At 44.0% G+C, this 20072-nt stretch overlaps 1 protein-coding gene across 7 annotated transcripts in view; it reads right to left on the bottom strand.

Annotated features, from left to right (window-relative positions):
- KLHL3 (kelch like family member 3) overlaps positions 1-20072 on the bottom strand; it is a 287169-nt gene that overhangs the window by 5528 nt on the left and 261569 nt on the right. For 5 of the 7 annotated variants that reach the window (XM_030927614.1, XM_030927611.1, XM_030927612.1 and 2 more), the window contains 6 exons: positions 16681-16798; positions 15762-15959; positions 14119-14220; positions 11578-11706; positions 5246-5386; positions 2714-2857 (listed from right to left, as the gene is read on the bottom strand). In XM_030927614.1, the coding sequence (XP_030783474.1) occupies positions 2714-2857; positions 5246-5386; positions 11578-11706; positions 14119-14220; positions 15762-15959; positions 16681-16798 (832 nt within the window). Of the gene's footprint in view, positions 1-2713; positions 2858-5245; positions 5387-6186; positions 6570-11577; positions 11707-14118; positions 14221-15761; positions 15960-16680; positions 16799-20072 lie in introns of those variants that run through there. The other 2 variants (XM_030927616.1, XM_030927615.1) reach the window with 2 other exon arrangements.

A 20072-nucleotide genomic window follows, 5' to 3' on the forward strand; every position in this document is an offset into this window, starting at 1 on the left:
CTCACGCAAGGCCAAGGGGAGGCAGCAGCCCTTGATAAAGCTGGCAGAACAGAAAAGAGAATAGAAACCTGGTTCTTCAATGTCAGTCTGAGCCCCCAGGCCAACCTTGGATTTCTTTCTACTTGAGACAAATACACTCACTTCCTTATTTAGGAAAGTATCTGTCAGGGTTTCTGGTGCCTGTTGCTACACGAAATCCTAACTTACAGGTGTCTCCAGGCAGGATGGTTACTGGAGCCTTATTTTAACATAGTCCCACAACTATAAAATGTTCTGGTTGAAGATGAGATTGACAGAACATGGCTAAAAGCAAGCCAGGATACCCCACTGGAGATATTTTGCTAAGACATCTATTTCCTGTTTATTCCTGGCTAAAGGTGCAGACATAGAAGCTTCGAGGCAGGCAGAACCTGAGTCCAGGTGCCTGGTCTTGACAGCATCTTACTTGAATCTCAGACATCTCTTTCAGAAGGTAGCTTTTTGTTTTTGAAAGCAGGCTCCTGTGTTGCTTTTTCATATAACCTTTATCTTGATTATAAAAGTAATATATTCTCATTATGGGAAATCTGGAAAATGCAGAACACAAAGAAAAAAGCTTTAATCCCTTCACACAAAGAAAACCACCACTGTCTTTTTGGAATACTTTCTAGCATCTAATAATAATCACAATCATTTACTGCATGGTGTCTACTGCCAGGCAGGCATTGTGCTTAGCTCTTCACCAGTATTTCATTCTTCACTGCATTTCATTCTCACAGTACCCTAAAAGGCTTAGTCTAATTTTATTCCCATTTTACAAATAAGACAACAGGGGTTCAGTATGATAGGATATCTGGCCCAGAGACTCAGGGCTAGCGGCAGAGCTGGGATTCAAATTCATATCTGACTCCAATATCCATCTGCAGAAGCAGCAGCAGCTATTCAACCCCCACTCCCGCTACCAGCAATACAGGACTACATGTGTGAGTTCACAAGGTTCATACAACTTTGTATCCTTTTTTAACCTAACAGGCTATTACAAATGTTTTCTCATAACATTAAAAATCCATACACTATACAAATACCCCATAGATTATTAACTATTTCCCTCATGTCAGACATTAAGTAATTCTCAGTTTTTTCCTATCATGAGTAAGGCCCCAATAAATAACTTTGTCCACAAATCTTTGCATTTTGGAGCATTTCCTTAGACTTTAAGATAATAGACTCAGTAAGTGGGTTTGAACATAAAATTGCAGGTTTGCTTGTCTGCTTCCTACCTACTTCTGGAGAGGGCAGACAATGAAGAAAGTGTACATGAAATATTCAGCATATATATGAAATTCTAACCACCTACACTTAACTCTTCCCTCTCATTAAAGCACGCATGGAGTCAAGGGAAGATCCTCACTTGTCTCACTCATCCCAGAACAGAATTACTCCAGGATCAAACTTCTTCTAAAATGTTTTATACTTAGCCAAGAAAAGCATTAAAAGGTGAAAAAAACTCTAAAGGAAGAAAAAAGTTAAAGTCCATTGCAACAGAAGTCTTACGTTGAAAGAATGTGCTGCAAACTCCTTCAAATCTGCACAGCACAATCTTCCTCTGCAGTCAAACAAGATGGAATGACTGACCTTTATAATGCAAAATGGGAATTGGAAGAAGTATGGATTAAAAGAGATAATGACTATCAAATACTTTGGATAATGCTTGGTATGTTCTGTGTGTGCTGGATAAATAATGTTATCTTTATTCCAGGTTCTGGAAAACCAGATACAAGGAACTGAGCTACACTATGGATATATATTTGCTCATCTCCCCATAGAGAGAAATACCAACTCTGACACCACCCCTGCCCCTGCCACTCACCAAACCCCTCACACACACTCCCCAAGAAGAAGCTTCCACACCTGCCTGGTGCCTTACTCTAAGGCTTACCCTGAGCTGGGGTAGCACAAAGGGCATGGACTTAGAACTCTGGGTTTGAACTGACTTTGCCATTTATTAGCTGTGTGGCCTTCAGCAAGTTACTTAAACTCTCCAAACCTCAGTTTCATCATCCATAAAATAAACGGATACAGTCCCATTCAGCCCAAGAGTTGCTGAAAAGATGAGAACAAATGCACACTCTGTTCCTAACACACTGCCCCATGGCACGAAGCCAGCCACCCAGTAAAGGACAGCCATTTGTGATATTGTGATCCAGCCTCAAAGTTTAATTGAGCCTATCTCCTCCAGGAAGGGTTCCCTGGCTTTGCCAGTTCTCACCAGTCTTTTAAGTGCTAAAGCCTGTCTAGTGTATGTCATTTAGAACTAGTATATACATCATCTTGTCTTCCCAGTTGTCCAATTCAACTCTGGACAGCAAGAATTGCATCTTATGCCATCTAGGAGCCTGGCACAAAGTAAACCAGGAATGGCAATGAAATTCTAAAATGTCTTGTGACAATTCAGTTCAGTTGGAGTGGCTCGATGGAACAAATGTTATAAATTCTGAGTCTACCTTCAGGTTCACAGGGTCAGGGCAGGGGCAGGGGGTAATAAGTGCTAATTATCAGTATCTATCATGAGCTCAGAATGAAAGAGTGGTAGCCATGTAACAATTACCTGTCATCCCTGGAGGAGGCACTCAGGCCCAAGTTAAGAAAGCTCACATCCCCTCATCCCACTGGCCCACCCACCCCCAGTGGGTTGGAGGCCTCTGGGATGGACATGGAGATGGCACACACTGACCTGCATAGCTCCGCCCCGTGCTCATGTTGGTTGGAAGCAGTGTCCATTTGTCAGTGACAGGATTGTAGTACTCCACCGAAGCCAAGTTGCAGGATCCATCATCCCCTCCAACCACATACAGGAGCCCATTCACTGCACAGACCCCTGGGAGTCAAACAAAAGCCATAGGAGACATCACAGCAGGTGCATCAAGAGATCAGAATTGATCGAGAGACAAATCTGGATAGCCTGGGAGGCTCTTTTCCTCCCTTCATGGTAATACAACGGAGATTTGGCTCCGCAGGTTTGAGTTTGCTAAGTGGAAGAAAACATTGGCAACAGCCACTGGGCTCCAAGGATCCTTCTTCCTAACAAGATCATTTCCCTGACCAGGGAGTCTGATTACTTATAACGTGTATGCCCTCTGCCACACACATACCTACACTATACGTATGTAGAGCATATGGGCACAGACCCCTCTCTACTGGAAAGGTGTACACAGACCTCCTGTGCCAGGCCTGGGCTAGGGAATACAACAATTCAGGGGACTTCATGCATGCTACTACTTCTCTGCTGCTAAGTTTTTCCCTGATAAGCCCTATGTCATATCCACACTGTGTGATGCTGATGGTTATGTCTGTAATCCCTTTACAAGACTGGGATCTACATTCACACACAGCTCCCAGGGATGAGGAACAGCTCCCACCCTGATCTCAGAGTGAGATGGGTTTTGGGCAAGGTCTCATGCAGCAGGGTCTAAGGCGTACGAAAACATAATTAATTATTGCTCATTAAGACTTTCAAAGGCCATAGTCCAATATGTTGTGTGTTTTTCAAAATTAGATTAAGAGATTGGTGATACTCCAAAAAGTAGCAATTATCAGTGTTGCTGAAGGTACTCTCAAATACTGGTGAGACGATAAAATGGACACCTTCCTGGATGGCATCTAAAATACATGTGTTCCCTCTAATTAAAAAAGTCCACTTCTGGCCAGGCACAGTGGCTCACACCCATAATCCCAGCACTTTGGGAGGCCAAGGCAGATGGATTACTTGAGCCCAGGAGTTCAAGACCAACCTGGGCAACACGGTGAAACCCTGTCTCTACAAAAAATACAAAAATTAGCCAGATGTGATAGCGTATACCTGTGGTCCCAACTACTCAGGAGGCTGAGGTGGGAGGATCTCTTGAGCCCAGGAGGCAGAGTTGCAGAGCCAAGATTATGCCACTGCAATCTAGCCTGAGAGAGCGAGACCCTGTCTCAAAAAAAAAAATCCATTTCTGGCCTTTTATTCTAAAGAAATAATTTTAAATGTGTGCACTGATTTAGCTATAAAGACCGTTTATAATAACTAAAGTATTACTTATAGTATAGAAAAGATGGAAATAACCTGTGTCCAATAGTAGATTGCTTAAATTATGATATAGTCATTTAAAATAATATTATATAAGTTTAGTGTTGTAATAAGATATTCATGAGAGATTGTAAAGTGAGTTTTTTTTTAAAAAAAAGGTTACAAAATAGTGTTATAGTGTAATTCCATTTTTGTTATTAAAAATATAAATATCTATGCATGAATTTTATGCAAACACACATTTACATCTAAACTGAATTCCCAGGTTCTAGATAGACTAGCTGCCTTAAGGGTCCTGTAATTCTTTGCTCATGTGGCTTAAAGCCAAATGAGAACTTCTATCACAGCAGGCTTAGGCAACAAGTAAATTAATAAACATCCCCTCAGCCCCTGTTTACACTTCCAAGTCAGACACGAATGGGCTTAGCAAACAGGTAATATGAGAATAATGAAAATGGATCTGCCTGAAAGTCACCTGTGTGTCTTTCCAGCCTGGGAAGTTGGGCTAAGCCAACACTTTCCTAGAGCAAAGAGGCATAAAGGTATACTGACACAGTACACAACCCACAAGGCAAAGCTCAAAAAGGAAATAGCTTAAAAGGGGCCTCATGCTCCAGGAAATATAAACCTAAATACTCTACAGTAAATCATTCCTACAGGAAGGCGTAGGAGACAAGAAGGAAAGGAGAGACAGGAATACAAAGAAAGCAGTAAGGAAAGGAGAACTGATCAAGGGTCCAACTGTCCCTGCAAGGAAGGAGACTGGTTTCAAGTAGGAAGTGAGAGGTTCTCCTAGCCAGGCACTGGCAAAGAAAAGATAGAACCAAGTGCCATTGTCTGGCCCTTGTCCACAGAGCCCTGTGCTTAGCTACCTACCAAAGCTGTCGGGCAGGGGGTACTGACGGCAACCAGAGGACTTTTCCAGGTCTGTGCTCATCCGTGTGCGGTAAAAGTCATCACCCTTCATTGGGGAGGAAGGGGATCCTCTGCATCTAGGTTGCAGGATCTGCAGCTAGCTTTTGGGGTCTCAATTTCTCCCCTCCTCTAACCGAGAGCCCACCTGGAAAATGGACACTCCCTGTTCAGGATATACACTCAGCTCCAGACCCTGGGAATCTCCCTGCTGTTTAGATCCAGTGTCTTCAGGGGAAAAAGGCACACGACCCCCAAAGGGGAGATGGAGAGAGCAGTCATTACCTGCATTGCGCCGGCACATGTTCATGTCTGCCACTTGCTTCCAGGTATTTGTTCCAGGATCGTAAACCTCAACGCTCTTCCTCACCAAAGGCCCATCATGCCCACCTGTGGCGTACAGCTGTCCACTAAGCACTCCAACCCCTGAAAGGCAGAGCACAGTGTCCCAGCCTCAGGCTGGCTACAGTAACCAGAAATCAGGAGGCCTGGGGTCCAGTCCTGGACAGCCCTGACCAGTGAGGGGACTTGGGGAGTGCCATTTTGTCTCCCTGGACCTCAGTGTCCTCATCTGTAAAACAAATATAATGACACCCTACTTGCCTCCTCATAAGACTCACAACCTCAAAACTTTGAAGTATAAAGCAAATGTGACCCAAATTGTGTTTTGAAAAAACATAAATATATACATACATATATACATACAGGGGACAATGTTCATAAGCAAAGAAAAAAAGACAAAAAATACTGAAAGAAATCCATTAAAATATTAAGAATAATTATTTCTGAGTGGTAAATTACATTCATTTTCCTTTTTTGCCTATCTATATTGCCTAGTTTTCCTACAATGTTGTATTACTTACTCATCCTTATATTAGTTGATTAAAAAGAGTTAAAAATTGAAACTAGCCACACAGCAAAAGTGCTGAATTTTTTTTTTTTTTTTTTTTTTTTTTTTTTTTTTTTTTTTTTTTTTTTTTTTTTTTTGAGACGGAGTCTCGCTCTGTCGCCCAGGCTGGAGTGCAGTGGCCAGATCTCAGCTCACTGCAAGCTCCGCCTCCCAGGTTTACGCGATTCTCCTGCCTCAGCCTCCCGAGTAGCTGGGACTACAGGCGCCCGCCACCTCGCCTGGCTAGTTTTTTTTTTTTTTGTATTTTTTAGTAGAGACGGGGTTTCACCGTATTAGCCAGGATGGTCTCGATCTCCTGACCTCGTGATCCGCCCGTCTCGGCCTCCCAAAGTGCTGGGATTACAGGCTTGAGCCACGGCGCCCGGCCTGAAATTATTATTAAGGAGGCCTCCCTGCTGGTCATGTAAGCAGAAGCTGACCTTTCTGCCCACTTCTCTCCTCCTGTACTGCAGAGGGCATTATTAGATCACTAACCATGTTGATCGGCCTGAGCTGAGTGCTAGAATTGCTTCGTTTACAAGTTTTACTATAATCTTTTAAAATCCTTTTATACAACAAGAAGATGAAAGCCATAAAGAAGGAAGACAGCACAGTATCTAGAAAGTGCAACTGACCTGGTAGCTAGGACACCTGTGTTCCGGACTTGCCTCTCTGACTTGCTCACTGGGTGACCCTTCCCCTTTCTGGGCCTCAGTTTCCCTATTTGTAAAGGGAAAGAGTTGTACTAGATCAGTAGTTCCCATGGACCACAGACTACTCCACTCCGTGGGGAGGCTGCATCTCAATCGACTGGAAAGCTTTTTGAAAGATAGATTCCACACTGGTCAGGAGTCAGAAAAAGTTCCTCAGGTGACTGGGATGTGCAGCCAGGTTTCAGACCCAAGAACCAGACTTGTAGACTATAACTCTATATGGATGAGGACTGTTTTTACCTTGTCCTCGTCTGCTTCCCTGTGTCCCACGGCAGTAGGTTCTCAAGAGATATTGCTTGAATGACAAAAACATAAATTAATAAAATCCCTCCCAGCAATTATGTGGGTATGCTAGTGGCTCCCAGCAGTTGCTCTAAACTAACAGCAGATGGTGCTGTCGGATCAACAATGGCTCTCTCTAACTGACAGGTTTAATAAAATTAGTTGAGTTCCAAAGCTGCCTCACCTTCCTTTCCTCCATGCTCAGCAGGAACACGCATTCCCTGAGAGATGGCCTCTTTTTCCCCTAACCATCTGGTAGCACTGCCCACACCCTGCTGAGGAAGCGAGCTGCCTTTCAGGCACTCAGGCAACTCTGCCTCTGCCCTAATGCAGCCTCATCCATAAACATTCATGCAGCGGCGTCCTGGACCTAGAGCCACAGGGGTTCCTGGCACCTCAAAGGGCCTCAGGCAGCCAAAGGCCAGGGCCTTTGGTCTCTAGATCTTCAGCCAACAAGAACACCCACCTTGATAAGCATGTGGGTTCCCAACTCCAGAGGTGAGACTTGCCCAAATCTTACGAAAGTGAAGCACTGAAGAAAGGTTGACCTGGGAGTCTGAGGCCAGGGCTCTGACAGTAACCTCAGGAAAAAGGCTTGGTTTTGATTTCCTAAATCAAGGTCAGTGTGCCTCCCAGGGACACTGGACTCCCAGGCAACAGACGTGTCACCCTCCAGGTCCTCCAGTGTAGGTAAGAGACAGGAATAGGGCCAGGTGATGTCCACCCAGCAATAACCATTCCAGCAGCTTGGCAGAGACAAAGCAGCTGTAGTCTCCAAAGGCGGCTCCCTCCACAGAGACAAGCCTGAGCTTCCTAACGCAGGTCTGCCCTCGCGGCTTCACGCCTGGCTGCCTCCCCAGGCTTTCGGCCCTAGGAGCAGTCACGCATCTCAGGGTGTGCTGCCCCAGGCATGCTGAGCTCTCACCCCTTACGTCACAACAGAGGATTTCTAGGGAGTACGAAGAAGACTCTACCAAAACTTTAGAAACCAAAATTTCTAAAAGAGGTTTACGACAGGAAAAGAATCATGGGATTTGTGGATTGACTTGGTTCTTAGGGAACATCTACTACAACCCTACAACCCACTCATTTCACATAAAAGGAATTAGAGGCCAGAATAAGGGAAGGGATTTGACCAAGGAAGGTCATATGGCAAATGAGAGCAGACCCAGCACCAAGTCCCGGGCCTCCTGACTTCCAGGCAATGGCTCCACATTCAGGAAGGGCCAACCTGTCAGAATCAGCAGAGACAAAAATTGCCTTAAAATAGCACTCCAAACACAAACACTTCTTAAATGGCATCATGCAGATTTTATTTTTGAAACCAGTGAGCACACAAAGGCTCTTTAAAAATATTAAAATAGCGTACTTTTTAAAGAATGCTGAGGAAGTGGTCATATGTTTGGTACTATAAAATGAGATCACAACTCAATCTCCAAAAATACACACAAAAAAAGAGAGAGAGAGAGAAAGGAATAACATTGTGGGAATGTGGCTACCCTTCTCAGAAGTCACACAGCCTTCCCGCCAGGATCAGATTGGTAATCAGTCACCACTGACCACAGGAACCAGCAATAAAGAGCCAGCGGACTGATGCCTCTGTCTGCCCTCAGACCCTTCCCTTTGGGCCTCTAAGACAATGGATGGGAAGACAAAGCAGGGGAGAAGGGGTTGTTGCTCCGCTTCCTGAAAAATCCCAAAGGACCATAGACCTTCTGGTTTTCTGACAAGAAGTAGAAGTGGAAAACCTTTTGGAAAGTCATTTTCTTCCCATGTTGGGGAATGCGTTGAACTGAGGAAAAGTGGGAGTAGGGGACATAAGTTATCTCCAAACATGAACACTAATAGCTTGGCTTTCAATCCCAGACAGGCAAGCTCAGCTTTGTCAACTGAAGACTTGTCCTACTACTTCAGAGGAATAAGACTGATAATTTAGGGATTTAAAAAACTAACTTTGGAGTCAGCATTACTAATTATATGACCTTGGGCAAATTACTCAACCACTGGCAGCCTTCCTTTCTAAATCTGATAAGTGGAATTCATATTGTATCCACATTGTAGGGCTGCAGTGAGGATTAAATGGATTGAGGCATAAAAAGTACTTGTTAGGACAGTGCCTGGCACATAGTAAGCCTTCACTTTCAAAAGATGTAAACACCTTCATAGAAACATAAGCGATGATGAGGAGCATATTATCTCATCCATTCTCTGGTGATCCCCCAGGAAAGGTTAACTTATAAGTGCTGTGTCTAGCTGCAAAGGTGCTAGTGGGATTATATACAGCAAAACGAAAGAAGGAGGAGGTAAAATAAAATGTTAGGTTGTTGAACCAATACCCACTTGTGACTGACTAAAGAAATCACATATTGGCCGGGCGCGGTGGCTCAAGCCTGTAATCCCAGCACTTTGGGAGGCCGAGACGGGCGGATCACGAGGTCAGGAGATCGAGACCATCCTGGCTAACACGGTGAAACCCCGTCTCTACTAAAAATACAAAAAAACTAGCCGGGCGAGGTGGCGGGCGCCTGTAGTCCCAGCTACTCCGGAGGCTGAGACAGGAGAATGGCGTAAACCCGGGAGGCGGGGCTTGCAGTGAGCTGAGATCTGGCCACTGCACTCCAGTCCGGGCCACAGAGCTAGACTCCGCCTCAAAAAAAAAAAAAAAAAAAAAAAAGAAATCACATATTACACAAACAAATGGAAAAACATCCCATACTCATGGATTGGAAGAATCAATGTCATTAAAATGACCATATTCCCTGAAGGAATCTACAGATTCAACACAATTCCTATCAAACTGTCAACATCGTTCTTCATAGAATTAGAATAAACAATCCTAAAGTTTATGTAGAACCAAAAAAGAGCCTGAATAGCCAAAGCCAATCTTAACCAAAAAGAACAAAGCCAGAAGTATCACATTACCTGACTTCAAATTATATTACAAGGCTATGGTAACTAAAACAGCATGGTACTGGTACAAAAATAGACACAGAGATCAATGGAACAGAATAGAGAACCCAGAAACAAAGCCACATACTTAAAACAAGCTGATCTTCAAAAAAATCAACAAAAATAAAAAAATAGGGAAAAGAAACTCTATTCAATAAATGGTGCAGTATGTGGTTAGCCGCATACACAAGAATGAAACTAGACCTCTGTCTCTTACCATATACAAAAATTAACTGAAGATGGATTAAAGACTTAAATGTAAGACCTGAAACTATAAAAGTCCTAGAAGAAAACCTAGGAAAAACTCTTCAGGGCATTGGCCTAGGCAAAGAATTTATGACTAAGATGCCAACAGCAAGTGCAACAAAAACAAAAATAGGCAAATGGAACTTAATTAAGCAAACAAAAAAAAGGCTTCTGCACAGCATAAGAAATAATCAACAGAGTAAACAGTCAACCCACAGAATGGGAGAAAATATTTGCAAATTATGCCCTCAACAAAGGACTAATGTCCAGAATATACAAGGAACTCCAACAACTCAACAAGGAAAAAACAACCCCATTAATAAGCAGGCAAAGGATATACATACAGACATTTCTCAAAATAAGGCATGCCAGTGACCAATAATCATATGAAAAACTGCTTAACATCTGATGATTATCATCAGAAAAAGGAAGATTAAAACCACAATGAGATATCATCTTATACTTGTCAGACGGCTATTAAAAAGTCAAAAAAGGCCAGGTGCAGTGGCTCACACCTGCAATCCCAGCGCTCTGGGAGGCCGAGGTGGATGGATCACGAGGTCAGGAGATCGAGACCATCCCGGCTACCATGGTGAAACCCCATCTCTACTACAAATACAAAAAATTAGTGGGGCATGGTGGTGGGTGCCTGTAGTCCTTGCTACTCAGGAGGCTGAGGCAGAAGAATGGCGTGAACCCAGGAGGTGGAGCTTGCAGGGAGGCGGAGCTTGCAGTGAGCCAAGATGGCACCACTGCACTCCAGCCTGGGCAACAGAGTGAGACTCCATCTCAAAAAAAAAAAAAAAAAAAAAAGACGTTAGCATGGTTGCAGAGAAAAGAGTATGCTTATACACTGTTGTGGAAATATAAATTAATACAACCTCTATGGAAAAACAGTATGGGGATTTCTCAAAGAACTCAAAATATAACTACCATTTGACCCAGCAATCCCACTACTGGGTATCTATGCAAAGGAAAAGAAATCATTATACTAAAAAGACATGTACAGTTGTTATATTTAAAACAGCACTATTGACAACAGCAAAGTTATATAATCAATCTAAGTATCCATCAATGGTTGATTAAAGAAAATACAGTATGTATACACCATGGAATCTTATGCAGCCAAAGAAAGAGTGAAATTATGTCCTTTGCGGCAACATGGATGGAGCTGGAAGCCATAATCCTAAGTGAGATAACCCAGAAACAGAAAATCAAATACCGCATTTTCTCACTTATATGTACAGGCTAAATAATGGGTATACATGGACATAAAGATGAGAACAATAGACACTGGAGATTCCAAAAGGGATGAGGCTGGAAGGAGGGTGAAGGTTGAAAAATTATCCATTAGGTACAATGGTCACTATTTGGGTGATGGGTACACTAGAAACCCAAACCCGACCGTTATGCAGTATATCCATGTAACAAACCTGCACATGTACCCTCCGAATCTAAAATGAAACAAATAAAAAAAAAAGTAAAGACCCACTTGTTAGCAAATCAGACACAGCCAGCATCCCGAAGTTCTCCCATACCTGCGCCACTGCGACGGGTGCTCATGTCCGCCACGTATATCCACTCATTGGTCGCTGGGTTGTACTGCTCCACAGTGCTCAGACACTGGCGGGAAGCTCCATCATAACCCCCAACAGCATATAGCTTCCCTGCAACAGACAAAGTGGCTGAGTGTGGTGCCAGAGACACTGGCATGAAACCAGAGCTCAGCTAAAACCCTATCTGCAACCAACTGGGGCACCCTTACCTCAGAATTCTGTTCCCTCTTTCTCCAGGGGACCACCAACTTACTCCTCAACCAAGCAAAGCATCCTTCACATTTCTTCACATATTCTACTTGCTCTTAAGCCATGAGCTCCTTAGAAGCAAACACTGAACATTCTAAATAAGTACCCCCAAATACCCAGCCCAAAGCTATGGCCTGGCACCACTGGGGCTCAACATAATCTTGCTGGTGAATTAGGTTAAATTTTCTCTAGAACAAGACACCAGCACTGGATAGATGGAAAGCTAGAAGGCCCCCAGCTATACGCAGGCAGACCACCTTTCTGACTAAAGGCTTGAAATAGCAGATGAAATAAATATGGAAAAATCTTCTTCAATGAGAACCCAAAACCTGTCTTAGCCATTGTCTCTACCCCTTCCACAACCCTGGCAGGTACAATGTGTGAATGGAGTGTTCTTTGTGCACTGTGGGCCAGGGTGGCTGGAATTTTTCTGCAGACTACCCTGTGATCTCTGAGCCATACACAAGAGCCCTGAGGTGCCGTCATCTACTTTTAAATTAAAATACCATTAAGCTGCTACCCAAGAGTATCATTTCTGCCTGGGGCTGAGAGCTGACAGTGAGGTTGGACACAGGAGGAAACATTTGGCATTTGAGCTATCCCAAAGCAGAAATTCAAACATTCTGGGTTTAAAATTTAGTCTTAAAATGCAATGGGATGGTCTCTTCTGTGGGAACAGAGGGAGGAGTCACACTAGTTGTAGACTAAATAAACATTGCCAAATGCAAATCCATTTAACAGGATTACTTGGTAGATTTTTTGGTCATATGTGCTTTCTTGATGGATAGACACCAAGAATACTACTAGTATTTGAAAATCCGCAATTATTTTAAGTTAGAAAGATTCTCAGGCTCAAACCTATACTCTGCTACCAGAACTACTGCTGTATTACCAAATGTAAAAATGTTTTTCTTCTATCATCATCGAGCCTGGCTTTGTTTTCTGCCCCAGAGTCCTCTCAATTGACCCATCTAGAAGAAAGAAACACACCCTCCTCAGTTCTGCAAGCACCAAAGTCAAAATTTTTTAAAAACCTGACTAAGCAGCTCTTCTATGGTCCAGGCTACTTGTACGGTGTGTGCTGGTTCAGATACGACAATCTCCATAGCACACTCTCCGCTCTCTTGGGGAGCTTCTGCCTATACTCTGATCCACACAGGCTTTTCCTAAATAGCTATTCTTCGAGGCAGCCAGTAGCAAATTATTGCGATTTCCTCCATTTTTTTTTCAGTGTCATTCAAACTGTATAGCCATGGTAATGAGATGATGAAAGGGAGGAGAGGAAGCCAGACAGTGCAGAGAGCTGTCTCGTCAAGGCCACAGTGAAGCAGAGTCCACTTAAGTTCCTCCCTCAACATTCTCACCGCAGCTGTAAATTGGACTCTGCTGCCCCAGGGTGTCCACAGCCGAAAGAGCTTCAGATTCAGGAGGGGCAGAAGAAACAAATTCCCAGCCTGTCTTCCATGTCAACAGGGCGTGCTAAAAGACAGCACTTCTTCCACATGCAGAACATGCTCACAAAAGCCTTTGTCAAGGGGAATATTTTAAATTACCACCATTATGGCACCTCCTCTAACCCCCATCAACCATTCCATCTGCATCAGCTGAAAAAATATGCACTCAAGGTTGTTCCTTGAGTCTATTAACAGGGATTTGCTATTTTTAACCCCTACTCTATTGTTTGATATTCCTGGCTAAGGAACAAGAGAAGAAATGAGAAGGTGGCTAGACAAAGCACTTATACTTGGCAGACAAATCAATTTCTGTTCCACCAAGAGAATGAGATTGCAAGACACAATTGACCTTGGAAGGAGGACAAAATCCTTGCCCTCACAAAGATGACTTATTTAGTATGTTAGAATAGTATACCTTTAAATGAAAACTTAAATTACACAATACCAGTGCAGACTGAGAAATACAGTGCGAGAAAAGAATATTTCTATTAATGTCTAACTCGCTGAATGTTACGCTGTCCCCAGGACACATTTGTGTTTGCATGTGTATTCTTGAGTATGTACATGAGAGATGAAATGTCTGCACACGTCTGAATGAACAGATATTCCATCTAAATTCCCACACTAGCACAGGTTGATGAATCAGTGTTGTCCTGCAAATAACATTTTAGTTCAAGTAATAGTCTATGCTTTAGTACCTAACTCAGAGGAGTGATCTCAGGAATAAACCAAGGTAGAGGAAGCACCAAGCAGGATGCTGGACCCAGGACAAGGCCTGTGGGCCGGATAGGCCTGGCCACCGGCCACTGCACCTCCTTACCCTCCACAACGCCCACACCCACACTGCTCCGCCGCGTGTTCATCGGGGCCACAAAGAACCACTCGTTGGTCTTGTAGCTGTAGGCTTCCACCGATGCTAGGCCTGGGAGACAAGAGACTCATGAGACTTCCATGGCACCAGGCCTCACCCTGCTGTGTAAGAAGCAGTGAGGATGGGGGAGGAGTCCAAATGCAGGGGCTGGAAACCTAAACGTATGGCTCGGTGCCACCTCTGAATCACCATGCGGCCTGTGGCGACTCCCTCAAACACATCTGCAGTGTCTACCTGCGGGGACTATTAAGACTTGACCCAGAGAGTGGGCTGTGAAAGGACAGGGGGTGTGTCTGAAATGCATGGCAAACGTAGATCATAAAAACTGCAGAGTGAGATACTTTGATTCCAAGTAGTCACCTGAGGTAGCCTCACTGAACACCTATTCCAATCCCCTTTCCCCCAACTTCCTCTGTCTTAGCAGTGGAAAGCTAAACACTTGCTTTCCAAGACTCCCTCGCAGCTAGGGGTGACCAAGTCAATGAGACCTAAGCAGAAGTCTACGGGGATTTCAGAAACGGCCTTTGCTTTTCTGATATAGATACCATTCCCCGCTGGAACACAAATGTGTTGGCTGGAGGTATAACAGCCATCTCATGATCATGAGAAAAAGGCCAAGAAAATCTTAAAGAATGTGGTCTCAATGTCCATGAGCCACTGGACCAACTCAGCCACTGCTAACCTCTAGGCTTCTTGTTTCATGAGTAAAGCAAAATCCCTCGTGTTTTAAGGCACAGTTTAATCAGGGTCTCTACTTATAGCCAAAAGTAATTCCCAAAAGAAACAATGCACCACTACCCTTTCGTTCTCTTTGCCCCACTCACTAAAGGCAGCCTCCAGAGGGGCTAAAGCCCTGGAATTATATGAGTGAGGCAAAGAGAAGGCTAAGAAAGATCCCCAAATTGTGAAGATACAAATAAAAATTCAGAGAAGTAAAAAACACTGCTTTTCCCCTCCCTGGGGGCCAAAGGATATCATATTAGTTTAATAGAGCTACTGTCTACTGAGACACCTACCTGGCAGTATGAGCAGAGATGAGATCACCTCTCTGAGTTTATGTCAACTAATGGTTTCAGGTTGAAATTTTGAAGCTAGATAGAGTCCAGAGGCAAGAAGGCTCACCTATGGTGAAAAAGCCTGGCAAAGCTTCAGTGGGGTAGTAGAAAGGGCAACAGAAAAAAATGGGCAGCCTGGCCCACTGCGTGACCTGAGCCAGGTTTCTTCCAAGTGCTGAACTCAGCTCCCTCATCTGTCTGGCAGAGGATTCAAACTGGAGGCCTGAGGCACCCCCCAGCTAAGCATGCTTTCCTTCTAAGTCTCATCTTCTGAGTAAATAGGTTCCCAGACACTGAAAAGTAGGAAAGAGACTCTTCTGAGTCCTAGAAAGCCTAGTACATGGGCAGTTACATATTCTGTGTGGAAGAAGGCCTGGCTCTTCCCCTGAAAGCTGGATGAGGCAGAAGGGTGGGTATCTCCCTGGGGCAGTAGCTACAAATGGACAGAAAGTTGGACCAGAACTGGCTGAGTAAAACAGGGTTTCATGGAGGGTGTGTCCCAGGCTAGGAGGGGTTGGGAACACACCCTGAACCTACCAGTACTGCCATCAAAGCCTCCCACCGCGTAGAGCAAGTCATTGAGCACCGCTGCGCCCAGCGTGCTCCGGCGCTCCTGCATGCTGGCAATGGATGTCCACTGGTCCTTCACGCCGTCATACACATCCACTGTCCGCACCCGCAGTGAGCCATTAAACCCTCCCACGGCATACACGTGGCCAGCCATGAACACCACACCTGAGGCACAGGAAACCAAGACATCAAGGTCAGGTCAGGCACATGACTGCTCAAGTTGATGGATGACAATGGAGGAGCAAGACAGATACAGGAGAAGTCACCACCGAAGATACTTTAGATATCTGCCAGTCATTATGGGATTCACTGGATTTCTTTCCTACTTGCTTTTCTAATTTCGTCTGACTCAAGTAAACACTTGAATCAGCTTTAACTCCCCAAGCTCATGAGAACTGGCCCCAAAAGAGCCAAAAACTGTGCAAGTGGCCGGGCGTGGTGGCTCACGCCTGTAATCCCAGTACTTTGGGAAGCCAAGGTGGGTGGATCACCTGAAGTCAGGAGTTCAAGACCAGCCTAGCCAACATGGTGAAACCCGTCTCTACTAAAAATGCAAATATTCGCCAGGCATGGTGGTGCGTGCCTGTAATCCCAGCTACTTGGAAGGCTGAGGTGAGAGAATCACTTGAACCCAGGAGGCGGCGGTTGCAGTAAGCCGAGATCATGACGCTGCACTCCAACCTGGGTGACAGAGCAAGACTCTGTCTTAAAACAACAACAAAAAAAGAAAAGAAAAGAAAAAAAGAAAAAAAACTGTGCAAGAGGGAAAAGAATAGGAGCCTGAAATGCACAGATGCTTGAGGAAACAAGGAGTAGCTCACAACTTCTGGTACGGAGTGGGGACCAGCAGGGGAAAAACAGCTTGCAGAACTGGGAGGCTGCTCACCTGCTCTGCATCTTCTGGAGGGAAGCTCAGCAATCTGATCCCACCGGTCCTCCTCGAAATCATAGCACTCCACACTGCGGATTGCCTTGGGTGCCTGGCCGCCAACCACAATCATGACCTCCAGAGAGACAAGTGGACATTAGCGGGATCTCCCCAAAATCTGGATTTATGGTATCCCTGGTACTTCCACATGGCTTATCGCCCAGGGTCTGTGGATGATCCGAGATGCCAGTTTACAGAGCTACATACATGGAGATGCTGCCCCTAGTCACCAACAGGTATGAGTATTCAAGAAAAGTCTAACAAGAACAATCTTCCCACAGAAACACAATCATAAGTTCTGTTTCCCAAATGCCCCACTCAGGGCTATCTTGTGGGTGTGTGAAGCCACGTAGGGCATCATCTGTAATCTCAGTGTCCTCAAGATTGGGAATGGGAGGTGCTAAATCTTATATCAAAACAAACTCGAAAATACTTTGAAAAAGAGTGCAGAATTTGGATGTATTTTTTAAACTATTATTCAAAAGTATTTCTGAATGCCTAGAATGTAGGGTGCACTTATGCACTGCAGTATAGAAAAAAATTGTGAAAAACTCCTGTGAGGTGGTTATTACAAAAGTTATTAAACTGATGATGTTCTGAAAACTAGTGCTAGCAGTCCTATTTCCACAAGTAAGGTAGTAGCTGCCACTGCCAGGCACCATGTGAAATGTGTTGTCATTTACTTGTCACCACAGCTGTGAGGTAGATATCATCATCCACATTGACAGATAGGAAAGTAAAGCTCAGAGATCACATTAAGTGGCCCAAGGTCACACAGCTAGGAATGTAGGCAGAGACTGAAATCCAAGTCTATCTGACAGAGGGTGAGGCCAGCCACCCCCGCACCTCCTGCTCTAGAGACAGGATCCAAGCAAACACAGCTTGTTGCATCTGTGTTTGTCAAAACACAGGTCACTTTCCATTAGCAAGTCATGAAATCAATTTAATGGATTATGACCAGCATATATATTTTTAAAAGTACAGAAAATATGATAATAAGAATATTATTTCATGAAATATTTGTTTTGGTTATACACACTTACATGTGTCTTCTGGATAGAAATTTAAATGCATTTTGTATTGCAAGGGCATGGCTAAAAACAATGAAAACTACTGCTCTGGTTAGGTTAATAGAACTGCAGTACTTAACTGTGGGATCACCGCTGTGACTTTGGTCACATGTTATTAATAAACAAAAATTAAAGTGCCGGTTACCTATAGTTTACATATTTTAATAAACATGTGCAAATTCATAGCTGTCCCCACAATGATGTCACTCTCACTCAATGGCATTCCGATATGCTTTCTTGAGTGGAGAGAAAGGGTGGAAGTTACAACCAGCAAATTCATTTGATCATTACCTGTAGCTTGTCTTCTTTACCCAGTGGTTCTCAAACTTGAGCATACATCAGAATCACCTAGAGGACTTGTGAAAACACAAGCTGCTGGGCCCTGTCCCCAGAGTGTGATTCCGTGGATCTGGAGTGGAGCCCAGAGGCTGCCTTTCTAACAAGTTCCCAGGTGCTGCTGCTGCTGCCACTCTAGGGTTCATACTTTGAGAACTACCTTTTTAATCCACACTCTGTATGGATTTCCTGATGATATGCCATGAACAACTTTTGCCATCATGAATTATCATAGTGCTTTTTACTTCCCCATGATGTATTTGTGGGGAGAGAAGTGCCCATCAAACTCTGTGTGAACTCGCAGGAGCACATCCCTCAAATGAACACTTCCCACCATATGGGAGGCAAAACCAGAACTCACCACCATTACTACAGATCAATCTTTTATTCCCCAATATTCCAGAAGAGGCTCACCCACTGCCATGTGGGTGGTCACTGGTCATCAGATTTAGTCCATAGCTGTCTGTCACCAAAAGTGGCTGACCAGTGTTCAAAAATTCAGATATCAGTTCTGACTTCTAAAGCATTCCAAAGGAACCCAGGACACAAAGCCCAGCCTCGAGCTGCTGCTGCTGCTGCTGCTTCCAGACAGAAACATTCTGTTCTTGACTTTCCTGGGTGCCTCAGTTCAGAGGGCCCACTGCCCTGTGTCAAGAGTAGCCTTTTTCAGAGTAAAGATGAATTCTACATTACTTCCCATCTGGAATTCTTTGCTTAGACAGGCATCCATGAACAGTTCAAGGGGGATGTTAATGAGCACAGCCCCTTGGCAAACTCCAGACAATGCCTAACCTACTCTTCAAGGGCAGAATTACGTGCTCGTAAATATGCCCAGAACTTGCATTGTCTTTCCGGTTTTGAGTTGGTAAAGCTAAACTGAAGGCAAATATTGCAAGATTTTCTTTGAAATCTGATTTCTGAAGCTGAGTGAGAATAAAAGCAGTTTTAAGTTTTCTTTCTGCAAGGACTTCAGGCACCCCACACCCTCCCACATGCTGTGCCCTGACTCGAAACCTTCTTCTCAACTCTGAGCGCTCTGCCTTAACACCTGCTTATCTTTCAGGTCTCAGTTTACATGTTATTTCCTACAAATGGACTTCTCTGGCCTCCAAGTGAGAACTACACATCCGTCCTCTGAGATTTCACCTGCCCATGTGTTCTGCATTGTGCTGGACCATCAGTGACTTGTCTTTTGCGCCTCTAGATGGTGAGCCCTGCCTGGGCAGAAAATGTATCTGCCCCAGTCACCAAGACAACTCCATATACTTATGTTGCCAGGTAAAAGTGAGGGCTCAAGTATTTGTTTGGAATAAAGAATACGTGAATAAAAAGTAAACAGCACATGCAAAGAGTTAAACAACAATACAGAGTTTTTAAAAATGAAAAAAGAAACTAAACTAGAATGCCATTTTCTTTAGTTAAAATATGTTGGAACACCAGATTAAAATTCTGGAGACAGTGAGGAAAAAACAAGCAAAATAAAAAGAGAAAGTGAGAGCTTTTTCCATCTTTTGACTCGACCACCAAAAGAAAGTTTGCTTATTCTTGTCATAAGCTATCCACCTTCTTTTGTAAATTTAAAAAAAAAAAAAAAAAAAAGGCAAAGTTTTCAGGAACCCTCACCATGCCCAGAAACTATCTCCCACCAGGGAAGTAGAGGGTACATTCATATTGGAGAAAATCTACCACTCATCTCTGAGAATTTTCACAGAAACAGTGTTACAGAAATGCAAATTTCGTAATGTTAAAGTAAAGCCTCAGTAGAAAGACAAAAGTGATACACGACAGCTAGGTGCAATGGCTCACACCTGTAATCCCAGCTAGGTGCAATGGCTCACACCTGTAATCCCAGCTAGGTGCAATGGCTCACACCTGTAATCCCAGCTAGGTGCAATGGCTCACACCTGTAATCCCAGCTAGGTGCAATGGCTCACACCTGTAATC

The sequence above is a fragment of the Rhinopithecus roxellana genome, chromosome 3 (assembly GCF_007565055.1).
Source record: "Rhinopithecus roxellana isolate Shanxi Qingling chromosome 3, ASM756505v1, whole genome shotgun sequence".
Classification (NCBI taxonomy): domain Eukaryota; kingdom Metazoa; phylum Chordata; class Mammalia; order Primates; family Cercopithecidae; genus Rhinopithecus; species Rhinopithecus roxellana.